The sequence below is a fragment of the Phoca vitulina genome, unplaced genomic scaffold (assembly GCF_004348235.1).
Source record: "Phoca vitulina isolate PV1807 unplaced genomic scaffold, GSC_HSeal_1.0 scaffold2, whole genome shotgun sequence".
Lineage (NCBI taxonomy): Eukaryota > Metazoa > Chordata > Mammalia > Carnivora > Phocidae > Phoca > Phoca vitulina.
In genome coordinates, this window is record NW_022589705.1 from 31,271,519 (window position 1) to 31,294,585 (window position 23,067).

At 40.9% G+C, this 23,067-nt stretch overlaps 1 protein-coding gene across 2 annotated transcripts in view; it reads left to right on the forward strand.

Annotated features, from left to right (window-relative positions):
* DDAH1 (dimethylarginine dimethylaminohydrolase 1) overlaps positions 1-17,015 on the forward strand; it is a 130,111-nt gene extending 113,096 nt beyond the window's left edge. For both annotated transcript variants that reach the window (XM_032424728.1, XM_032424733.1), the window contains exons 5-6: positions 12,951-13,094; positions 15,315-17,015. In XM_032424728.1, the coding sequence (XP_032280619.1) occupies positions 12,951-13,094; positions 15,315-15,431 (261 nt within the window). In that variant the 3' untranslated portion in view covers positions 15,432-17,015. The remainder of the gene's footprint in view (positions 1-12,950; positions 13,095-15,314) is intronic.
* The last annotated feature ends 6,052 nt before the right edge of the window (positions 17,016-23,067 follow it).

Below are 23,067 nucleotides of genomic sequence, written 5' to 3' on the forward strand. Positions count from 1 at the left end.
GGGGGGGGGGGGGGGGAGGAGAGTTGTATTTTGTTTGTTTATTTTGGTTTTGGTTTGGTTTGGTTGGCCTCAAGGCACCATGAAAATATTACTGAGACACCACAGGTTTTGTGAACCAAGAAAGGAACCTCTGGCCCAGAGTCGGGTAGGGTTAACGTCCCCCAATTATGTGGGCTACATGGGGCAGTGTAGATAATACAAATGAAAAGTGGGGTAGTTACTAAGAAAACAGAGAATAGATGTGGGGGAAGCAACCACAATATTCACCAGACCTTCAGAAGAGCTAATCCCCGACTTGCTCTTAGGGAGGGAATTGTCTTTGTTTAGGAAAATACAACAGGTCCTTTGGGGTGAAAGGTGCAATCCTTGAAGGCTTGGGGTCAGTAGACAATACAGCAAAAGAGAACGCAAAAATGTCCTTTGTTAGAAGCACTAGGAATGGGGAGACAGGGAAATATAATTTCCATATAATAACACTTTATTTCCATACAATTCACACTCTAGATGTAAAAAAGGGAGTGAGAAGAGGCCTCAGCCACAAGACAGGATTGTCAAGTCTTTGAAGAACACCAGCATTCGGTATTAGATTTTAAGTGTTCATATTACTGCAATACTCCAACCTGCCAAACCTGAGAAAAACCTATTACCCTATGTGAATAGGGTTTTTTGAGGGAATCAAAGAAAGACTGGAGTCCTTGCCTATGTTGACATGGTTGAAAAGGATAGCACCTGTAAAATAACTATCTCTGAATGGATCTAAATCTCTGGAAGCTGGGGCCAGAGATAACATGAGAATATAAGCTCCCTCCTTCCCCCCCTCCCACCCTTTACCCCCAAGACAGGTAGAAATTATGGAGAGGGCACAGAATAGTGGTTCTCGATCCTGTCTACATATTAGAGTCACCTGGGGGGGAATGTTTAAAAAGAAATACTGATGTTTTGTCTTACTCCAGACCAAATAAATAAAAAAAATCTCTATGGTTGGGACCCAGAAATCTGTACTTTTTAAAAATCTCCCCAGATGATTTTAGTCTGTAGCCATGGTGGAGAACCACTGGCCTAGGATATTATACAAATCAAAGAATAGAGGTACAAGACATTCTTATTTAGATCTTGAAGAGAAGAGAGACCCCTTAAAGTGGAGGTGGAGGAAGGGATCAGGGAGGAGTTGACATGGTGCCTTCTTGTCCTACTTAAATTCTCTCCACCAACTAAAACCAATAGAAAAGCCTGGACTGAGTCAGGAGAGCTAGGATCTAGTCCTTACTTTGCAGTTTACTAACTTTGTTTGCTTTTAGCTAAGTCAATTAATTTTTCATCTGTGAATCTCTGTAAAAGAGAAGTGGACTTGATAATTTCCAAATTCGTGCCTAGTTCTCAAACTTATGATTCCTAGTTATAGAATACTAAGAATATGACATCACTTCCTTAGCTGCTCAGAGTGCTTTATCAACATTCACTGTCTGACGCTAGCAAAGACCACATCCAGAAGGAAACCAAGGTTTCTCCCCAACCCCAAGGTAACCCCACACAAGAGTAGGCAAGGTGGGGATGGCTGTTTTCTTCTTTAACCATGGTTTGGTTGTAGTCATTTACAGGGTATTTCGGTTTCTGGGAAAAGATATATGGGGACAACAGCTGTTTTCTTAAACACTTAGCCCTTTCTTTTCAGGACTCTTGTTAATTCAGAGGAAGACTAGAAGAGTAAATAGAATACTTATTTGGAAATTTGATTTCTTTCTTTTTATGGTTGTTTTCCCTTCTCCTTCCCATGAATATCTGCTCTTCTCCTAAAATATAAATAAATTTGATGACTTTCTCCTAAAAACAGTGGTTTTCAACCAGAGGCAACTTTGCCCCCCAGGGGACATTTGGCAATGTCTGGAGATATTTTTGTTACAACATGGTGGGTGGGAGAGTGGATGCTCCTGGCATGTAGTACATAGAGACAGGGATGCTGCTAAACATCCTACAATGCACAACATAGCCCCCATAACAAAGAACGATCTAGCTGAAAATATCAATAGTGCTGAGGTTAAGAAACCCAGTCCTAAAATATGAATGAGATTTGTCAGCCCTGTTTCACAGAAATTTTAATTTCTGAGCATATCACAATTAAGGTGCTTACCCCTGATTAGGGACAGCAGTGACTCCTGAACGTCAGTTCAGTGACTCCTGAACATGCCAGCATGTGTTTTCAGGAGCCAGGAATTAAATAGCTATATACAGTCCCAATGTTTATTAGATTTTTGTGTAACATTATTTTCAGGTATTGGAACTACTTAGTATACATGGGCAAAAATTAAATAAATATGAGATGATCACAGAAATTGAGTAACAAGGCCATTTGTAATTGCCTTTTATTACCAGCCTTTGAGGGAAGTGGAGTTGGGGCCTCTGAACTGCGATATTCAGGCTCCTTTACTGACAAATTCAGTGGGGGTAAACGGATTTTGTTTTGAGTGTGTATATTTTAAAAAAAGATCTGAAGAACTCATATCAAACTTTTAATAGTGGTTACCATAGGAAAAGGGGGAAGAGAGAAGAGTAAGATGGGGCAGAGAGGGGAGAAAGAAGACTTCAATTTTTTTAAATCAGCTTTATTTAAATATAATTTCCATATAATAACACTTTATTTCCATACAATTCACACTCTAGATGTACAATTCAATGAGTTTTGACAATGGGATACGGTTGTTTTAAGTCCAATAGAACTTTAACTTTTCATAGTTGAATCTTATAAGAAGCTTATGTTTCATAATTTTGTTTATAATTAGTTTTTTTGTTTATAATTAAAAACATGTTTTAGAAGAATTGTCTGAAGTTATATACTCCTACCTCACCTCATTTTGTAAAAGCTGCTTACAAAGATGCATGAAGGATATCAAAATAACCAGAAATAAAAGGGTAAGATGATTTAAAAGTAAAACAATGCTTTAACTTGAAGCCAAGGGGTCCCGGGGTAGTTCAGTCAGTTAAGCATCCAACTCTTGATCTCAGCTCAGGTCTTGATCTCAGGGTCATGAGTTCAAGCCCCATGTTAGGCTCCACACTAGATATGGAGCCTACTTTAAAAAAAAAAAAGATTAATTGGAGCCAAGTTTAAGAATGCAGACCATGGATTCTCATTTCATTCTTTACACATAGGACAATCAGAGTTTAAGCTTCCAGTTAGTCAGTGTGAAAAGGGAAACCCTTTTCACCTTCTTTTGTGTGTTTGAGAGCTTCAATGAAGTTAAGCTCCTATTGAGCAAACCCAGTTTGCCACCCTTCCTTCCAAGAGTCCATGGGTTTCATAAAACCATTGAAGGTTAATCCCCAGTTATTATTTGCCCATGAGGACACAAAAGTTATATGAGCCAAATTTTAAAGCTAAAGTTATCCATGGCATTAACTAAGAGGCTGTAGGGCTAGTTAAAGTAACTTTCTGTGAAGAGCCAACTTACACTAACATCTGGGAACTAAGTCTTATAAAATCATGAAGTCTCCTGTATAGGACTGTGGTTTGCTGGAGTCAGCTCCTACCAGCTTACGAGGGCTGATTGTTAAATTTCCAGGTATTTTGGGGTGCCTGGGTGGCTCAGTCAATAGCTATATTGACTGCCTTCAGCTCAGGTCATGACCCCAGGGTCCTGGGATCGAGCCCCACGTCAGGCTTCCTGCTCAACAAAAATCCACAGAAGCATTCTGTTGTGAGAATCGATTGGCAATATGAAATTTACATTCAAGAGTATTGACCATTTTATTATTATTTATAAACTGTGTGCTACCCATCTTTCATATAGGTAAAATTTGTAATAAATTTATGTGGGTGTATTATGCATATATTTTCCCCTACATTTACCAGCACACTACTGCCTGGAGCTAAAAATCTCAGAGTACTGAACATACATTAAAGATTTTTTTTTTTTTAACACCTAGGCTAAGATATAATTGGAGGTCCCAGTGATGATTTTCTTCATCTCGTTCCGGGGGGCGAGGGAAAGTGCTCTCTTTCATGAGGACAGATTCTTCTCTAACCCCAAGGCAACCCTTTCACAATGGCCAAGTAGGCTGGGCAGAAGATTTTGAATGACTCTAAAGCAAAGCAGTCACAGTTATCGTAAAAGAAAATGTAAATGCATGCCCTACTGATGAGATAGCCAAGGAATATTTGCTCATACAGAAAATAAGCACTAATCCACCAATGGTAGGGTCAGACTGAACAGGACTGATCCTGGACATCATTGCAAAGTGTGTGTGTTTGGCCATTTCTCCTCTCTCACTCTGGAGCCTGCTCCTCTTCTTCTCCATCTAAAAGCATTTAAAGGCAAACTTAAAAATATATGCATGTCAGGCACCTGGGTGGCTCAGTCTGTTAAGCGTCTGCCTTCAGCTCAGGTCGTGATCCCAGGGTCCTGGGATCGAGCCCCACATCGGGGTCCCTGCTAAGCAGGGAGTCTGCTTCTCCCTCTCCCTCTACACCTCTCCGCCTGCTCATGCCCTCTCTCTCTCGAATAAATAAATAAAATCTTTAAAAAAATAAATATATATGCATGTCAAATAAGTTGTATCTACAGGAAAAATCAGCCCAAAGGCTGCAAGTTAGTGAGCTCAGAGTCTAGTCTTTCAAGGGATATTGCAGAGGTGGTAGTTGGTGTGACAGGAAAAAAATAGGCATTTGGAGGTTGATGTACCTGAACTTGAATCCTGGGTTTACTGTCTTAACATGTGACCTTGGACAAATTACTGAATTTCTCTGAACTTTGGTTTTCTCATTTGTAAAAATGAATAAGTGTGAGAAATGAATGCAATAAATAGAAGATAGCTCAATAAAAGCTCCAGTTGTTTCTTGCTATCAAATGACACAGGGAACCTAGAAGATCCCCAAGCCCCCAGTACCCAAGGGAATTAATTTTTGAAGGCGGGATTAGGGTGCAAGTATCTGGGGAAGCATAGCCAGGGCATGACTTCAATATCTAAGTAGGCAACTAGATATATATCTTGCATACAAAATATATAAACAAGACTGTGGGAGATCTGTTTCTGCCACAGAGCTTGTCTTAGAGAATGCGTGGGCAGGGGTTAGAAGGGAAGTAGGATCCCAGATTTTGCATTTTGGAAGGGGTGCTTTGGTCTGAATTTCTTTCCTCTACACCCCTGAAATTAGAAAATGAAGACTATGACTCACCCAGAGAGTCTCCCTTGTTCCTCCTGCCTACGCCCTGCTCCCCAGCCCTCCACAGAGCTCAGAGTGGTCCTCTAGTGAGAGGGTGAGAGTTTTTCCCAGCCTTCCACAGAAACTATTTTTTTTTTGAGGATCCCTTCCAGAAATGGTTCATGTGCTTTGTGGTTGTAGTTTGAAGGACAGAAGTCTTTCGTCCCCATATTCAGGTGGGCTTTATGATCTGAACAAAAGCAGCAACTCCAAATATGAGAGAGAATTTGTGGAGGAAATGGCAGTTAGCTTCGAAGGGAATATTTGGCATTGAAAGTTGGCCCAGATTTAACTAAAAGGAACCATGTTACTTCATTCTTAGGATCTGTATAGCCCATCAATTCAGAGAGGGTGTTTAACAGACATCCTCTCTCAGGTTCTGTTCATTTTGAGCCGATCCATGGAAAGATCCATAAAAAATGAAAACACAGTAGTTCTAGAATATTATCCATAGCTGTATTGACTCAGCCTTAAAAAGACTGTCTGGGCTTAATGCCTGGTAAATTGTCAGCTCTCAATAAACTCTTGATGGACAGATAAATAAATGAATGAGTAATTTTAGATATACAGTAGCAACAAAAAGTGTGCTTGAGAATCACATACCATATATCTCAATAGAATCTATAATCTGTCCCTTTTAATATTGGCTGTTTTGATATGTTGACATTGGTACATATGTATATTTCATAAGTGATCAATTATGAGAGAGCCAAACATGCTCTGAATATTTCCTAACCATCTCTAAATACCTTCTATGCACCTTTCAGTATTTGACCCATAAAAGTCCTAAACTGTTCTGTGAAACAACATAGCCCAAGAATTTTTGTTTTTTAATAATTGATGTAATACAAAGAAACAATGAGTAACAAGTGGGAGAATGTAGCTGCCTTCCAGCCCTTTGAATGAGAAAATTCCCAGAAATGCTGGGAACTGCCGGAAATGCTTGGTTGTTAATGCAACTAGCCATGCAAATTCTCTTGGGCTGAAAGCCAGACGTTTCCCACTCTATTTTGTGACAGCTCCACTCTGGGGAGCAAGGCAGATTCCTCCAAACCAGCAGCTGTGTAACAGACCACGATGATTGGGCCAACATGGTTCTCAGAGCCATTTCCACTCTGCTGTGTGCCTTCTTCATTAAGGGGGTGCCTGTAATGGAAGTGAGGTTGACTTTCTTGTTCCTGCTAGCATCCCCTTTGTGTGCCTGTCCTGCCTTAAATTATAGATTGTCATCTCCTGAAGGAAGAGCTTGCAACTAAATTATCTTTGGGTTTCTTTCTCTTTCCCACCTCTCGCTGTCATCGTGCCTAGCCCCAGGGGGGCCCTCCATAGAGAACTGTTGGATTGAACCAAATACTAGTTATGTCCAATCCCAATAATACTTTGTTTTACATAAAGTGGAATAATTCCTTTGGGAAATGGCACAAGTCAGAAATGGCATTTAAAGCAAGGACTTGACTTCTCAGATCTTTCTCTAAAGCTGTGTTGAATTCATGCATATTATCCGGAGTCTAGGGCCTATCAGGAATTTAGAGTGTCCATAGAGAGTTTAGGTGCTTTCTCCTTTCCATTCGGACTTGGGGCACAGTGAGAAGCAGGAATTTGATCCCCTGGGGTTAAAGGAACACTTTACACAGAGCTCTGGAGCAATACACCACCACCCTTTTTTAGGAAAAAATGCTGGCACATAGAACTGAACAGCCAACAGCCACATTCTCAAGATACTTGAAATGATGCTCATCTTTTAACAAAGGCTTCTGTGCATCCACAAAGAGCAAACAAAACCTGCTCCTCCCCTCACTATGGCTGCATCTTCGTCCTCAGGAGCCTCAGCTCTTTGAGGCAATGCCCTGCCAGGCAGGCCCATGAGCACATCCTCACGTCATCGGTTCCAACAACAGAGGAAAGATGTTAGAGATACAGTCTTCTGAATTTTTTCTATGTGTTCCTCTCCGAATGGTGAGCACCCTGCCTTGTGGATATCCGTGTATTTCCTGAACCCAGCTATAAATAAATGGCAAGCTGTCTTATTTAGACAATAGCAACATATACAAGAAAGGAAAATGATCACTCTCACAGGAAAAGAGAAACCTGTTCTTTGTTGGAGAACACAGAAACTCTTTGTGTTTAGAATAAGCACCTTTGGCTTTTTCAAGAAAAAACAATATATTTTTTGTTTATTACTTATAGTTACCACTTCCTAAATCCTTTTCATTTAGAAAGACTACGCCTGACATAGCTTTTGTATTTTCTCCTTTCCACAGTTACACAGAACCCCTCACTGCTCCAAATGGGGCCTGTTCTATTATTAAAAGTCATTTCTCTGGGCACATTTTTTAACCTGTCTTAAAATGATAACCATGGGGCCTTAATAAATTGATTGAAAGACATCTCCTAAGGTGGCTTTGTTAAGACATTTATTTTAAGAATAACTCTCAGTAGAATTTATCGGTGAATTACTTTATCTAGTCCCAGTGTTAAATTATTTTCCCGCCAAGGGTATGATAATTCCTTTCCTGTTAACGATGAAAAAAAATGTAAGTATCCTCAAACAGTGCTAGGTTGGTACTAGCTCTGATGTTAGTAATTTTAAGAATACTCCCACCAGAAGCTATAAATTATAAATATCAGATCCGGAAAAGAGAGAAATACCAATGAGTGAGGAAAAGCAATGATTACAATTTCAAATAAATGTCATTAACTGAAGAACAGGGAAAACACAGAGGAACCAAAGGGGCAGGATTGTTCACTGAAGGAGCTGAGGGTGGGGGATGGAAGGGATGGAGCCCAAGTAAATAAAGCACCCCAGGAACAGAAATATACAGTCTCCATTACTCAGAAGAACTGGGCACTTGCCGAAGTAGGACAACCTTGGAGATTTTAATTTGTTCCCTCACTAATAAACAAGAAGTCAGCACTGATAACGCTCCTTGATAATACTTCCTCTGGAATGTACAACATTCCATGTTTCTGCTCCTTAGTCACTACCGGACAGGCATGAGTCAGACTGAGAGGTGGGGAAATTGCCAGGCTGCTCATGGGACCACTGAAGGTATAGTCAGGCCCATAGATGTGATCTTGCCGTGCTTCTTTCTCTTTCAACTCATCATATACTAGGAGTGATAGGTGATTTCTTTATCTTTGGATAAAGAATGTAGTGAATCATCTGTAGACCATGAATTAAACTGGAAAACCAACTGGCAATTATCTAGTGCTTATGAATGGTGGGAGCAACTAGTCTGAATGTGATGGACCAAAATATGCTGCCCACAATTCTCCCAGTGGCTTAGAAAATTAGGTCAATGGAAAAATTCAGTTTTCTGGGTTTTGTTTTCTTTGTGTCTAAGCTTGACCAGGTAACAATGGCTGTACATACCATGTTTTAAGGATCTTTGTCCTACTTAGTAAGCCTACTGAGGTCCTACTTAGTAAGCCCCTGGCCCAGGGAACTGTCTCCTGGTGGTCGGGAAGAAATCTTGAATTTCTCGGGTAAACCCAATCTAATCCACATGAAGGATGACAGTCAGTTCTAACTGTAAATGAGCAGACTAGCCATCTTGGCCCACCTTCAATAACACATAATAAGTAGAGATTCAGACATATTGGAATCCTATTCCATGCACCCAGAAAGAAACATGCTGGCCAGACTGACCAAGAGTGATTGCTGAAAAGTTTCATAAATCCTAACTTGCATGTTGCATTTAGAGACAGTTCCACTTATATCTTGAAGAAATCCATCTGCTCATTGGGTTTCTGGACCATTTTACTAAATCACAGTTCACAAACTGACAGAGACATATGTATGTTCAGTTCGATATACACAAAGTTTTTTCTTTTCTTTCTTTGGTTTAATGCTTTCAGGTGCTACAAACTGTCTAGTTTGCCCCAGGTCCACCACTCCCTATTATGTTACATCCAAAATCAGTTGGGTGAGAACCACAGAGTGTAGTGTCCTATTGTACAGCATAAGGAAAAAGCCAAACATTGGCCTCACTGATTTAGCCCCATTCATATTACTTAATGAATTGTATTTCTTTTTCCGGACGAAGACCATACCTTGTTTTTATATATGCAGTTGTTCACATATATAAATTGTGAACATCTCAGTGTACTCTTGATGTTTGCTATATCCTTTGAAAGGAGTGAAGAAGGGGTGCCTGGGTGGCTCAGTCAGTTAAGCGTCTGCTTTTGGCTCGGGTCATGATCCAAGGGTCCTGGGATGGAGCTCCGCATCGGGCTCCCTGCTCAGCCCACAGTCTGCTTCTCCCTCTCCCTTTGCTCTTCCCCCTGCTCATGCTCTTTCTCTCAAATAAATAAAATCTTTTAAAAAAAAGAAGAAGAAAGGAGTGAAGAAATGAATCAATTAGTTGCAAGCATATTTTAATTACCTGCTAGATGCCAAATGATTTGCAAGAAACAAAGAGGGAAGGGTGCACATTTATTATATATTTAATAAGTACTAGGAACTTGTGCTAAGCACTGCACAGACATAATCTGTTTTGCTTTTTTTTTTTAAATAATCTTCACGGGCACCTGGGTGGTTCAATCGGTTAAACGTCTGACTCTTGAATTCAGCTCAGGTCTTGATCTCAGGGTCGTGAGTTCAAGCCCCGCTTTGGGCTCCATGCTGGGCATGGAGCCTACTTTAAAAAATAAAATAAAATAATCTTCAGAGTTACTCTATGAGAAATAGGTATGACACTGTCATCCCATTCTATAGCTGAGGAAATTGAGGCTTGGAGAGCTTGCTCAAGGTCACACAGTGTATAACAGAGCAAGGTTTCAGACCTAGCTCTTTCTGATTGCAGATAGAAACCCTTATTTGTCTGGTCATGCTGCCATAAAATACTAATAGCTTATTAAGGGTGTATTTCTGTGTCTTATTATATACATTATCTTCATATAACTTTCACAATAAGTATATGAAAGACTATTATTATCCCAGTTTTATAGTGAGAAAACCAAGAAGTCAAAAAAAAAAACAACAAAAGCTTAAATTTACATAACTAATAAAGGCTAGAGCTGTGACTCAAACCCAGGTCTTACTCCAGAGTTAATGGTCTAATGTGCCCCCTTCCACACAATAGAAGCTACTATTAATATGTTTTAAAAGCAGCCAAAAAGAAAGTCTGCATAAGATGTATTTATATAGCAATTCATAATAGAAGAAAGCTACTTGGATATGGATTTTTTTTTCTCGTAAGCCTCTCCATAGTATTTCTGGGCATATCCATTTTATAAAGAGGGCTAAGTTGAATGTGTTTTTAATTTTCTTAGAGCAGCTACTCTTTAGGAATGTCTTTCACTTCTTAAATGTCCACATATTCAAGTAGATCTAAGGTTTCTCCATCAGGGCTCTAAAGAAGAACCACCACTGCAGGTGATACCCTCTACGGGCCTATCCCTTTAGGGAACAATTTAAGAAGTACAAGACAGATGTCCAGCCAAGTCCTGTAGCTACACCAAAATGTAGGATGTCATAATAGGATTACATATGAAAGAAGAGTGAATGATACCACAAGAGAATAAATTATAAGTACCAAATGAGTGCAAAAAAGTAGATGTTATAGTAGTTTATAGGAGAGCAAGATCTGCCGCAGCTCTGGAGGTCAAGAGGGCAAAGTAAGATGATTAATAAAGAAGGTTTTGAGTTGTCCAGATATGGTTTTAAATCTACCCATATGACTTTGAGCAAGTAAGTTATTTGATCTCTCTCAGAGATCTGTAAAATGGGAATTTTGAGATTAGATAATAAATTTTAAATGTTTCCCACGGTGCCCTGTTTCTTCTTATTGTATAATTGTTTGCCAGTCTCCTCCATTAGACTGTAACCTCCTCAAAAACTGGATCTGTGTCCTGCTCATCTTTGTGTCTCTCAGCCTTTGGTACAGTGTTTAAGCTCATCCCCATGCCTGATGTTTCTTTCTGTGCGAAGGATATTCCATTATCAGATTACTCCTGCCCTCTCCAGGCTTTTACATAGTCCACATGAGGAGAAGTGAATCGATTACTTGACTGGAGGAGAAGTGAATGGTTTACTTGACTGGTGAGTCAGGAAGAGCTCACTCTATGCCACTCTCCATGTTCTCTTTGGAATGAATTTTCTACAGGAGCATACAGTCTTTTGCACTCTTCTATACTGGGAATCTTACTGTCCAGTGCTGCCACCACTGAGTGGGCAAGCCTACCTATTTCTGAGGTTTAGTAATATAAAGCACATTTCCATACAGATACTGAAGAGTACAGGGAGACCTGGTTGGAAAGGTAGATTCAAACGAGATTATGGAAAAGATCTTGTTATAACTTTATGGCATGGCATTTCAGCAAATTCCTTAAAATGTATGGATATTGATAAAGAATGGAAAGAGTCTACATAACTAAGCCCAAAATATATTTGGGCTTTTGTTTGTTTGTTTGTCTGTTTTTGGTGTTTGGATATTTTTATAGTGAGGGATGGGTGGTTGATTTGGGGGGTTTTGTTTTGATTGTGTTGAGGAGATGAGGATAAGGTGTCAATTTTTTAAAATTTTGTACAGAGTTCACTTTTGGGTTTTTTTAAAAATTATTATATATGAAGGCATTAATAAACCCATCATTTGATGAATAGACCTGTTAAATTAGGTGGGGTTTTTTTAATTTTTATTTATTTGACAGAGCTAGAGAGAGAGACAGCAAGAGAGGGAACACAAGCAGGGGGAGTGGGAGAGGGAGAAACAGGCTTCCTGCTGAGCAGGGAGCCCAATGCAGGGCTCGATCCCAGGACCCTGGGATCATGACCCGAGCTGAAGGCAGACGCTTAATGACTGAGCCACCCAGGTACCCCCGTTTTCTTGTTTTTTTTTTTTTTTAACCAAGTGTGGTCTGGGACCATCTGCCTCAGAAATACCTGGAGAACTTTAGAATACAAATTTCTATGCCTCACTTCAGATCTGCCTGATCAGAATCCTTGGGGTTGAGGCCTAGGAATATGAGTTTAACATTCTCCTCAAGTGATTTTTATGCTTATTGTATTAAGGGCATCACCTGCCAACAGACAGGCTAATTCAATTTAAGTGTATCTACAAGAGGAAATTGTGTGTGTGTGTGTGTGTGTGTGGTTATTGCTAAATCAGATTATTGACCAGAATGATTACCACTATAGTTCCTTTTCCCTGTAGACCAGGTCAGTCCTGCTTACTCAGCCAAGGATGTCATCAAAACCCAGCTGGGCCTTTTGTATATGTCCATTTCACGTCTCACTGAGAGGTCTTATGAACAAAAACTAGAAAAATTATAGACAGTTTTACAACCTTTTTAAATTTACAGACAGGGCACCTGGGTGGCTCAGTCATTAAGCGTCTGCCTTCGGCTCAGGTCATGATCCCAGGGTCCTGGGATCGAGCCCCGCATCGGGCTCCCTGCTCAGCGGGAAGCCTGCTTCTCCCTCTCCCACTCCCCCTGCTTGTGGTCCCTCTCTCGCTGTGTCTCTCTCTGTCAAAAAATAAATAAAATCTTTAAAAAAATAAAATAAAATAAATTTACAGACAAACACACACTTTCAAAAAAAAAAACAAGAAGAACATTTGCAGTTCTTCCAAAGAATCCTAGCTTCATGGAGTTTTCCTCTTGGGAGTCTAAATGACTAGAGGAAATAGGCAGGAACTTCACAGGAACATTCTTAGGCATCCATTGCAAGCTTATACCCACACGCTGCCTTCCTTCTGTTTGAAAGTGTGGGGAAATGCTCTGCTTAAGCCTGCTTTGTTTCTCTTTATAGATCATGCAACAGATGAGTGACCACCGCTATGACAAACTCACTGTGCCTGATGATGTGGCCGCCAACTGTATATACCTAAATATCCCCAGCAAAGGCCACGTCTTGCTACACCGCACCCCAGAAGAATATCCAGAAAGTGCAAAGGTAAAAAAACATCCTTCCTGGCCACTGCAGCTGCGTAGTCCTCTCCGTGACAGTCTTCCTGCCTGGGGATTTTTTTCATGATGGGCTGACAAATAACAGGGACTTCCTTTTCCTCTATACAGGTCAAATCATTATGAAAGCAGAGAGGATACTATGATTTTAGGGCACAAGGAAAGTTAATTTAACTCACTCTTCTCATTCATGTCACTGATCACGAATGCATGCACAATAATTGAGGTGACCATGCCTGGTATTCAAAACTTTTCAAATAAGTACTTAGATCTCCCAAGTCTATGCTGCAGTTCTGATTACATGTATCTCCCCACACTTAGATACTCACTAGGCATAGAGACCTACAATTAGATGGTCAACTGTGTCATTGTTTTCTGACAAATCTGAGCTGCCCTTCGTCAGAAGGGCATTTGTTTTTTAACGACAGAGAAGTGTGAATGACGCAAAGAGGTGGGTGCTCATTGTCAGGGCTGCAGAAAGGGGGCTTTTGGCTGTGCATCCCAGGTAGTGAAGGATCAGAAAGAGCAAAAAGATGATATACTTGCCATCAGGCACCTGTCCCTCTAAGAGCTTCTGCATTTGTGCCCCAACACAGGAATTGTCCCCAGATATGGAACTCTTTCCTGGTCTGAGAAGATGTTCCTTGTCCTTCCGGGCATTCTGCCAGTCTCTTCTGCACACGCAGACATAGCAGCGCTCATCCATAGACCCTCCAAGTGTCCATATCTGTTTTAGACATTTCAGCATCTTCATCTCTGCCCAGAGGAATCATATGCTTACACTCAGCATTACAGAAGAGCCTTTAATAGCCACTGATTTTTTTGTTTATATATCTTAAAAATTTTTATCTTTAAAAATTTTAGAAAATATTTTGGCCACCTTTCAGATATGTGATATTGTGTAAGCACTATGCTTATCTTCTGAATCAGTCATCTTCTTAGCAGATAAAAAGAAAAGGGTGGGGAGATACATAGATGATTTCTCTGTTTCCATGGCTGAAAGTGTGAACCTGAGGAAAATAGAGGACCCTTGACCCCAGAATGGGGCTTAACCAGCTCTCAGATGAATAGAGGGTCTCATACGTTATTGTGCATTAGGATTGTTAAAAATGCAGCTTCCTAGACCCCCACCCTAGAATCTGCAATTTCAACAAGCACCCGGGTCACAGAACTCACTTGGAGAAACACAGCTCTGGACCGTTCATCCTTCTCCAGCCACATTGATCATCTGACGACCAGATGATGATTAACTGCTTTGGATTCAGCCCTGTGTCTATCCACAGTAACGATGATAACATCCACGTTCACCGAGACTTCCCCTGTGCCAGGCACTGGGCCAAGCCCAGTGTGTGCATTATCTTAGTTATACCCCACAGCAGCCCTGTGGGGGCGCTCTTGTTAACTCTAATTTTACCGAATAGTAATCCAAGGCTAAGAGGGCATCTGGCACTTGGCTGAAGTCACATTTTAGGTGGTGAGTTGACAGAACTAGGTTTGGAGCCCAACTCTGGCTCCAGCACTCTTAATTAGCCACTGTAGTGAATTTTAAGGAACAAAGTGCTTCCTAAAGAAGCATGGTAGATTGTTTTTTAGACAGTGTGTTTCAAGTGATTTTGTATTTTTAAAAAAATGTGCTTTATTTGATCATCAGAGAAACATCTGTGGCCTTTTAATTTGAAGTTTGGACACATGCTTTCTATTAGTGTCAAAAGATGCTATAAAATTCACACCTGTAATTTAAAAGCAGTTTGACCTGAAATGCTTCACTTAAAGTCTATTTTGTCAAGTTCTTCCAGTGGTATTGGAAGGAAAGAGACCTTACAGTACAGTTGAGGGGGTTTTAAAGTGTGGCGAGGAAGGATTTTCAGACTGAAAATACCACCACTAGCTCTCCCATATCACTCAACGTTCCTGTGACAACGGCAGAGTGAAGTCATCTCTCGTGACAACCACATTTTTGACACATCTCTGGTTTTGAGGTTAAAGCATAGAGCTCGTGGTTAACCAGTGCCGCCCGCTCCGTTGGTATGGCTGGGGGCACGTGTGGTCTAGACTGCATGCACGTCTTGGGGTTCAACAGCTGAGAAGCCTGAACTCGAAAGCCAAATGCATTTTCACACTAGGCGAGGAGGTGGGGGGGAGGGGCAGGGATAAGACAGAGGCGGAAACATAATCCTTCTGCTTTACCTTTCCTTGATTCCTGCTGCAGGTTTATGAAAAGCTGAAGGACCATATGCTGATCCCCGTGAGCCATTCTGAACTGGAAAAGGTGGACGGGCTGCTCACATGCAGCTCGATTTTAATTAACAAGAAGGTAGACTCCTGAGTCGAAGTGTCCCCCCCCCCCCCCCCGTAGCCGGCAATACCACACTCACAAGGCCGATGACTGTCCCGCTCCTGTCGTGTTCAGTGACAATCTACTGCGCCACTGTGCTATTAACACTGGTTTACGAAAGTCTCCTCTAAGTTTGCTTCGCTCTGCACCCTCCCCTTCCTCCCCTTGCGGTGGTACCTAAACTGTGGGTTTTGCTAAATGAATTAAGCAATCTTGAAAATATAGAGCTAATGAATTATTGAACTGTGATTAATTATAGTAAAGAAACACTCATTTCATTGTTTGTATTATCAGTGTGAATATATATATGCTGCTTAGTTGCCAATATATGCTAAAGAATGTCTTCTTGATCAGTCAGATAGGCCAGGGTTGTTTTTTTGTTTTTTTGTTTTTTTCCTCTCTGTATCAGTAATCATCTTTGGTTCCTGTGAAATTCCCTGGTCCCTGGCTTCCCTCCTTTTCCTTCCTTTTTTTCATCTGAACTCTGGAAATTTCGTTGCCAGTTACTTTCTTTTGCCTTTCTCACTTCTATTACCTTGGGTAAAATCCAGTCTTGCCTTCTGGATACCTTCCCGCAGGTCCCTCCTGTCTGCCACATTAGCCTCCTCTGGCCCATGGCTACATCTTCAGCCACCACCCTCACTCTCCCCAGGAAGGGCAAACGGGTCCCTCAACAGAACTGTGACCAAAATCAGAACGGCTATTTGGGGGAGAGTTAACCAGGCAGAGGCATATCCTGATGGGGTTTGTCCCAGAGATCTAAATTCCAGAAGAAGTAGGGTACCACACCTAGGAAGGTAAATTCAGCTCCAGAGGGTTACTAGAGATCATAGATCAAGAAGCTTGGAAACACCCCTTGGGTACATCTCAGAAAGTCTTTAAGTCACATTCCATGAATTTTTGCTTTATTACTGACCATTTATAGACCTTGGGAAATAGTCTTATTTTTTCCTTCAGCTCATTTCTCTTCCCACCCCCACTCATCGTGACTCACCCTACTTCCAGCCTTCTACCCCCTGCAATTATCCTGGTCTAGCAAAGTTACTTCTTTCAAAAGACACAGTGCATCTACAAATGATTATTGATGGTCTAGTGAGAGCCAGATGAAGCATGTTCAGGAAGTGATAAGCTTGGTGCTTGAAACCGCAGACAAAGGACAATTCCACTTTGAAATATCTGTGAATATATACTGTGGAATTCAATTAAAATTTCTTTCCTCTCTAGCTTTTGAATTACACAACCTGACACTAATGTTGGTCTCTTACAAAGAACAATGCCACAGTGAAGGGAGAGATCATTGTCTTTTACTTAAACCTGGAGGAATCAGCCTTTTAGCAGGCCAGGGAAATGGTACTTTCCAAGGAATGGTGACTGATCCAGGCATGTTATCAAACTTCCTAGTCATCTCCACCTTTCCTGTATTGCCTATAGCTTGTTGTTCAAGATTAACATTCAGGGAGATTAAGAAGTATGACTTCAAGGCTTGCTCTGCTTACCTATGTGTTTCTTTTTTTCTTTTTTTCTTTTTTTTTGAAGATTTATTTATCTGAGAGAGAGTGCATAGGTGTGGGGGGGGAGGGGTAGAGAGAGAATCTCAAGCAGACTCCCCACTGAGTGTGGAGCCTGACCCGGGGCTTGATGTCATGACCCTGAGATCATGACCTCAGCCGAAATCAAGAGTCAGACGCTTAACCGACTGAGCCACCCAGGCGCGCCTTACCTATGTATTTCTAACCAAACATTTCTTATGTTTGGTGACCAAGATAGAATTCCCTCCATTCATATCTCTCCTTAGCAAATGGAAGTGATAAACCTTTGAGAAAACCAAGACATCCTTAGCCACCACCTATCTTTTTCATTTATTTGATGATTTTATGCCAGAATTTGAAGAAATTCCTGCTCCTCCTTTTTGCTTAACTGCAAAATGCAGATATCTTAGTTACAGCATCCTATGAATGAACCATATCTTGGTCATGGTCTTATTTCGAAGTGTCTCATCATGGGTGAAGAGTGTGTTTTTACCAGAGAGAAAACGATTGTTACCCACATGGTCTAGTCAATAAGGAAAAATTGTCCTCTACGATTATGGTTGCCCTTTTGGGTTAAATCTGGCCCTGTGCTGGCAAAAGCAGAACTTCTCCCTGGGAGAGTCCAACATCTCAAAGACAGCCTCGGGAAAGTTAAGGCAGTCAGCCACCTTAGGATTACTATTAAAGCTAAGTAGCATATAATTTTCAATATATTTACTTCTGTCATCCCAAATTGAAGAACTGTATTTAGTCAATTGCAAGTGAATCAATTTTTCTTTTGAACAATTTGTCCTATAGAAGGCTCTTTTTCACTTTTTCTTTCCTTTGCTTCTTTCCCTCTTTGCTCCTCTGTCTCAAGAAATCACTTAGAATCTATGTGCCTCTTCCACAGAATTGTTTTGTCTGCTATGTCACTAAGACTGTCTTCTTTGTACTCCCTGTGATATGACGGTGTGAAAAGCCAAAATATCTGCAGCATAGTAGTAGTATTTTTTGATGTTCTCATCAGCATAACGTTATCTTTGCAGAGGAACGATGACCCGTTACATAGGTTCCCCTCGAGTCCATTATGATTTATAAGGATAAATAAACTAACACAAGCTGCTCTTTGACATTATAAAGACATTAGGAATGGTATTAAAGTAAGGAAAAGTTGAGTCTGAATTACTGGGGTAGTAAGATTCAATCTAACAGGGGCAATATAGAGAAAGTACATTATTTAGCATTATCTCTTCAACTATAATGCATTGCTATAGAAATCAGCAGGCAGATCTATAATGTGTATTGATTGCTCTTTAAGCTACTGTGAACAGATTACTAAGGCTATCTCTTCATCTCTAAAGGGGAAATAGTCTATAGATGAATAATGTGACTTATATAGAGTTGCATGTTAAAATTCGTAATTATTTACTCTTTAACATTCTACAGAACTCAGACTTGGTCTCAACATGGTGTTAGACTTGTGCATTTTGTTTTACTGATCATCACATCCCAGCCAATGTACGGTTATCTACTCTGTGTACCAAAACCAGTCTTGCCTTTCACGGCCCTCTAGTCCAGAGAAGTTCTGCACTGATTTTAGTCTCTTGCTGTCCTGATCATGATGGAATAAAGTGTGAATTATACTATGACCAACAGCACATGTCTCTTTTTTTGCAACAGAAACTGCTGTAGGAAATGCAGTCACCATTGCTTTGCTGTCAGAGATGGGAAGTTTTCTCTGTTGTCCCATAATTAGAAATACTGTGCCTGTAAATCAACTGCCATCAAAAGCTTGGATTAAAATGATACCTGAAGTGATGCTTCATACTGCAAGCACTTAAAAAGCGTGCATGACACCCATGCGAGGTCAAGAGGTCTTGATTTCACCTGTGCTCCTCCTTGGAGGCTTCTTTTTTCCTTTTTGCTCCTAACTGTGGTCAGCACATTATATGGCTCAGTCGTGGAAGCAGTGGAACAGGTTTTCTCTCATTCATGCAAGAGTTTGGTTGTGGTTTTTGTTTGTTTGTTTTACAGTAAGGATCTGTTAGGACATTTGAAGATTTTTTTAATGAGTCTTTTTTTATTTCCAACCATTTTTTTCTAGCTGAAAGCAGCTTTATTGTTTTCCTTTTCTGATTGTAAAAATAATTGCTCACCATAAAAATAAAATTCAAATAATACAGAAGCAACTATAAAAACAAAAGTAAAGAAAAAAAATTACCCCAAATTTCATCACAAAGAGATGCCATTGTTAACATTTTGAAGACTATCCACCCATCTATGAGTAGATAGAGATATAAATGTGGAATAATTTTACATCATCATGCTGTTCTATAGCTTGCTTCCTTTACTTAGCAATAGATTGCAGGCATCTCTCTATGTCAATAAATAGAGATCTACATCATCAATTTTAACAACCCTGAATATTCCATAATACGGTTGTCAAAGCAGCTCTTTCTGATTTATATGGAGTGTTATATCACAGATGTTCAGTATGCCCATGTTGCTAGTAGCCTGGGGTCTTCAAGCTGTCAAAAATGTGCTGATTATGAGGTTTCACACATACCCAGAGTTAGTTCAATCTGGTGTCTTCTTATGGAAACTGAATGGTACGTGCAAATGCTCACTAGAAGCACAGACTAGTATTAAAATTCCTTAAAGAGGTCGTTGATGTATTCATACCTTCTCAGTTGATGTTGCATTAATTAGTTCTCCCTTATTCAAGCCAGCACTGAAAAGGGCACAGAAGCTAAAAAAAAAAAAAAAAAAAAGCCAACTACCACCCCTGCACACCTGCCCTGGGCCCCCTTAGGCAATGGAACCCTCCACCTAAGTGCCAGAGTATTTACTCCTCACAGAAGAGAATGGAGACACTTTTTGAAGGAAGAGTTGGCAGGGTTCCCCTGACTGATCTTTCTCCCAGCCTTCCAGAAGGATGGCGGAAGGTAAGAAGGAGAAAAATCCCCTCTCGTGACAAACTGCAGATTCTGGAAATGGGACTTTTGCTGAATGAAAAATGCTGGTCAACAATAGTTTTAGACAGGTGAGCACATGTTTAACAGGCTCTAGGGTACTGCTCCTGTCTTTCCAGAGCTAGCAGTCTGGGAGGGGCTTGGAAGGTAGACTACACAAGATTACAAATGATTACAACACAAGAGAAGGTAAGGTAAGAACTTAAAAGAACAGCACTGTGGTGGTTCCCAAGAAGGGGAAACCTGATGGAGGAACCTGGGCTTGATTGCCTTGGAAGAACAGCCCTGGCTTCAGTAGGCCAAGATAGGAGGTCAGGCCTTTGAGGCGGAGGAAACAGCATGAGCATAGGCATGAAGGTGGTAGAGCATAGCGAACACTTCAGAAGTGTCCATCATGGACCAGTTAACGCTACTAGACTCTGGGGGTACAATGGTGACAGGACCTGCTTTCCTGGAATTTACATCCACAGAGGAAGATAGACATTAAACAAGCTATGGCATGTGCAGTGAACATTTGGAAGGAGAATGGGGTGCTCAGAGCAGATGACAGGGGCAAGCAAGTGGGTTTGTTTGGCTGACACATGGGGAAATATAAGAGCACAGCAAGACCATGTAGGTTGGGATGTCAACAGTCTGGCCTGCTAAGATAGGATATTAGGACTGAATTCGGCAGTCTGTGAGGATCTCCTGAAGACTTTGGGGTCAGGGAGTGAAATTACTGGAGCTTGATATGGCAGCATTGTATAGGATGATGGGAACTGAGACTGGCGTTTCTCTAAGTTTAATTTCCCCTAGTTTGATTTGTCATTTAAACATCTCTTCTTATCTCCAAAATGGAGCCTGAAAGCTGGGCAATTATCTCTCTCTCTCTCTCTCTATATATATATATATATTTTTTTTTTTTTCTCTCTCTCTCTCTTTCCTGAAAAACAAATTAATAACACCTTTCCCTCCCAACTCCAAAGGGACATTTTCAACACGAATGAGATGAAAGGACTGAAGACTTCTTTGGAAGAAAGGTATAATGTAAATATCATTATCATCATCATTATCCTCATTAACTCCTATCACAGCAAGTCAGGATCCCATCAAAATGTCATCTTCTATTTGAAACATCAATCACCACTCCAGAAATAACTCAAGATTTTCATCATTGATGCCTCTAAGCTAGCCTGACAGCTTCCAAGATGAATTCACAGGTTTCCTTGGTAGCCGACACGGCTGTTCCGAAGACATACTTGCATTAGGGAACTGTTGGTAAGTCGGAATTTTCCCCAACTCCCTTCCCCCTCCAAACACTCATTTCTAACTCAGTGAAAGCTGGTCACTTATAGCACAAGATAACTGGGGTTATCAGGCTTTTAGGAGAATGTGTAAGAGCCAAATATGTTACTGTCACTATAAATAAATAAAAGATTCAAACCAGTATGCCAGCTAACCTCTTGGTAAAATATAGCTTGGACTGGCTTGTGACATGAATGCCTACAAGTAATGATTGGTCTCTAGGTCTTGGGAAGCCCCCTCTATTTATAAATAGAAAGTTGAGTCATCTGGCTATGAATACAAAGAAAGAGCTTGAGTGAATTAACAAAAACCTAAGAAGGTAGCTTGCTTTTTCCTACAGTTAAACTTTAAAAATAATTTTTTAAGTTCCTGCTCATGGACAAGGAAACTTATTGATTAGCTAGGAAGGACTTTGGGACAGAACTCAGAGGATAACGGCTTCAAATTAAATTAGGAAACCATGTGCTATTTGTTGAAATTCCCCACTATCCCTCAAAGGTACAAAGACTACATATTTCATATTGAGGCAGAAAAGGTTCAGGAAACAAACAAGTTCTGATTCTAAGCAACAGCCAAGCTATGTAGAAATGTTACCTCTTCTACCTCTGGAAAGAGCTTGTGGAATAAACAGATTCATGGATCCAACAGAGGCTTCAAATTCCAGGGCAGGATATGAACAAAATCATCTGTTTTGTTTACGTGGGACCCATGTGAGCATATGAGGTCCCCTAGAGTTAATGCTAGGACAGCAACATGGGGCTTGCTTCCTTTCTAGGCTTGATTATAATTGGGAGAGACTGAAGGAACATTATTATCATGGAAGGATGGTAACAAGGAGTTTATCTGATAGGAAATAGAATTCACACACCACCCCCACCCCCCCCCGCTTTAGATCAAATAAAGAGATTTTAATGATGGTCTGTGTCAAAGATATGCATGTTCAGGGTACAAACAAGGGTGGTGATACCCCAAAACCAGCTGTCAGCCTCACCCCTAGGCCCAGCAGGACAAGGACAGGAAATCATGCTACTGCATCTGATACAGAGAAAGGACCACAGCTCCAGGCCGAGACCAGATTCCAGAACAGGGAAATACACCTCAGCCTCTCTCTTCCCACTCTCTGATCTGCTGGTGCTCCCCATTGACTGAACACAACGGCCAGATGGCTAGTGGGGGAGCCCAGGCAATGCCTTCTTCAGAGGGGAACCTCCTGAGCCATGGAGCTGGCAGAGAAGGGCAGAGAAAGGAGCTGGAGGGGGTAGAGGATAATCAGCACAATGCCACTATGAAAATGAGCTCTTAGCCCTCCAGGGAGTGGCTGTCGCCAACTCTGTCTCTCAAGGTTGGCCTTTAAATCATATTTCTTGGCGAACTCCTTAGGCACATGCCAGTTCCATGGTCTGGTTCTCCCTCTCTGAATATCAGAAAATGATTGGAGCAGAATCAACAGTAGGACATGAGTCTGCAGTGCCGGCGGTAAGAGAACATCACATTCCAGACCCATGAGTCCTGGACCTCTTTAGTAAGCACTATGTTAATTCTAAAATTAGACCAATCTCTGGGGCACCTGGTGTTCAAAAACAGCTAAGTGCCTTTTTACAGCATGCTCATGACCTGCTGGTGACATAAAGTTGTTTAGGATTCCACAGAACCTATTTTCTCTGTTTCCCCTTTTGTTTGTACACACAGCCGATCCTGCTAGGCAAAAGCTGTGTTTGGTTTTACATGGTTATGTTGTTCATGGGGATAATATTCAGTCTGAACTCATCCGGTTAGTTCTCCATTCCTGGAGGTGTTCAAGCAGAGACTCAAGGACCACAAGCAAGAGTGGTTGTGGAGATTGCTGTAGGGGGTAAAATC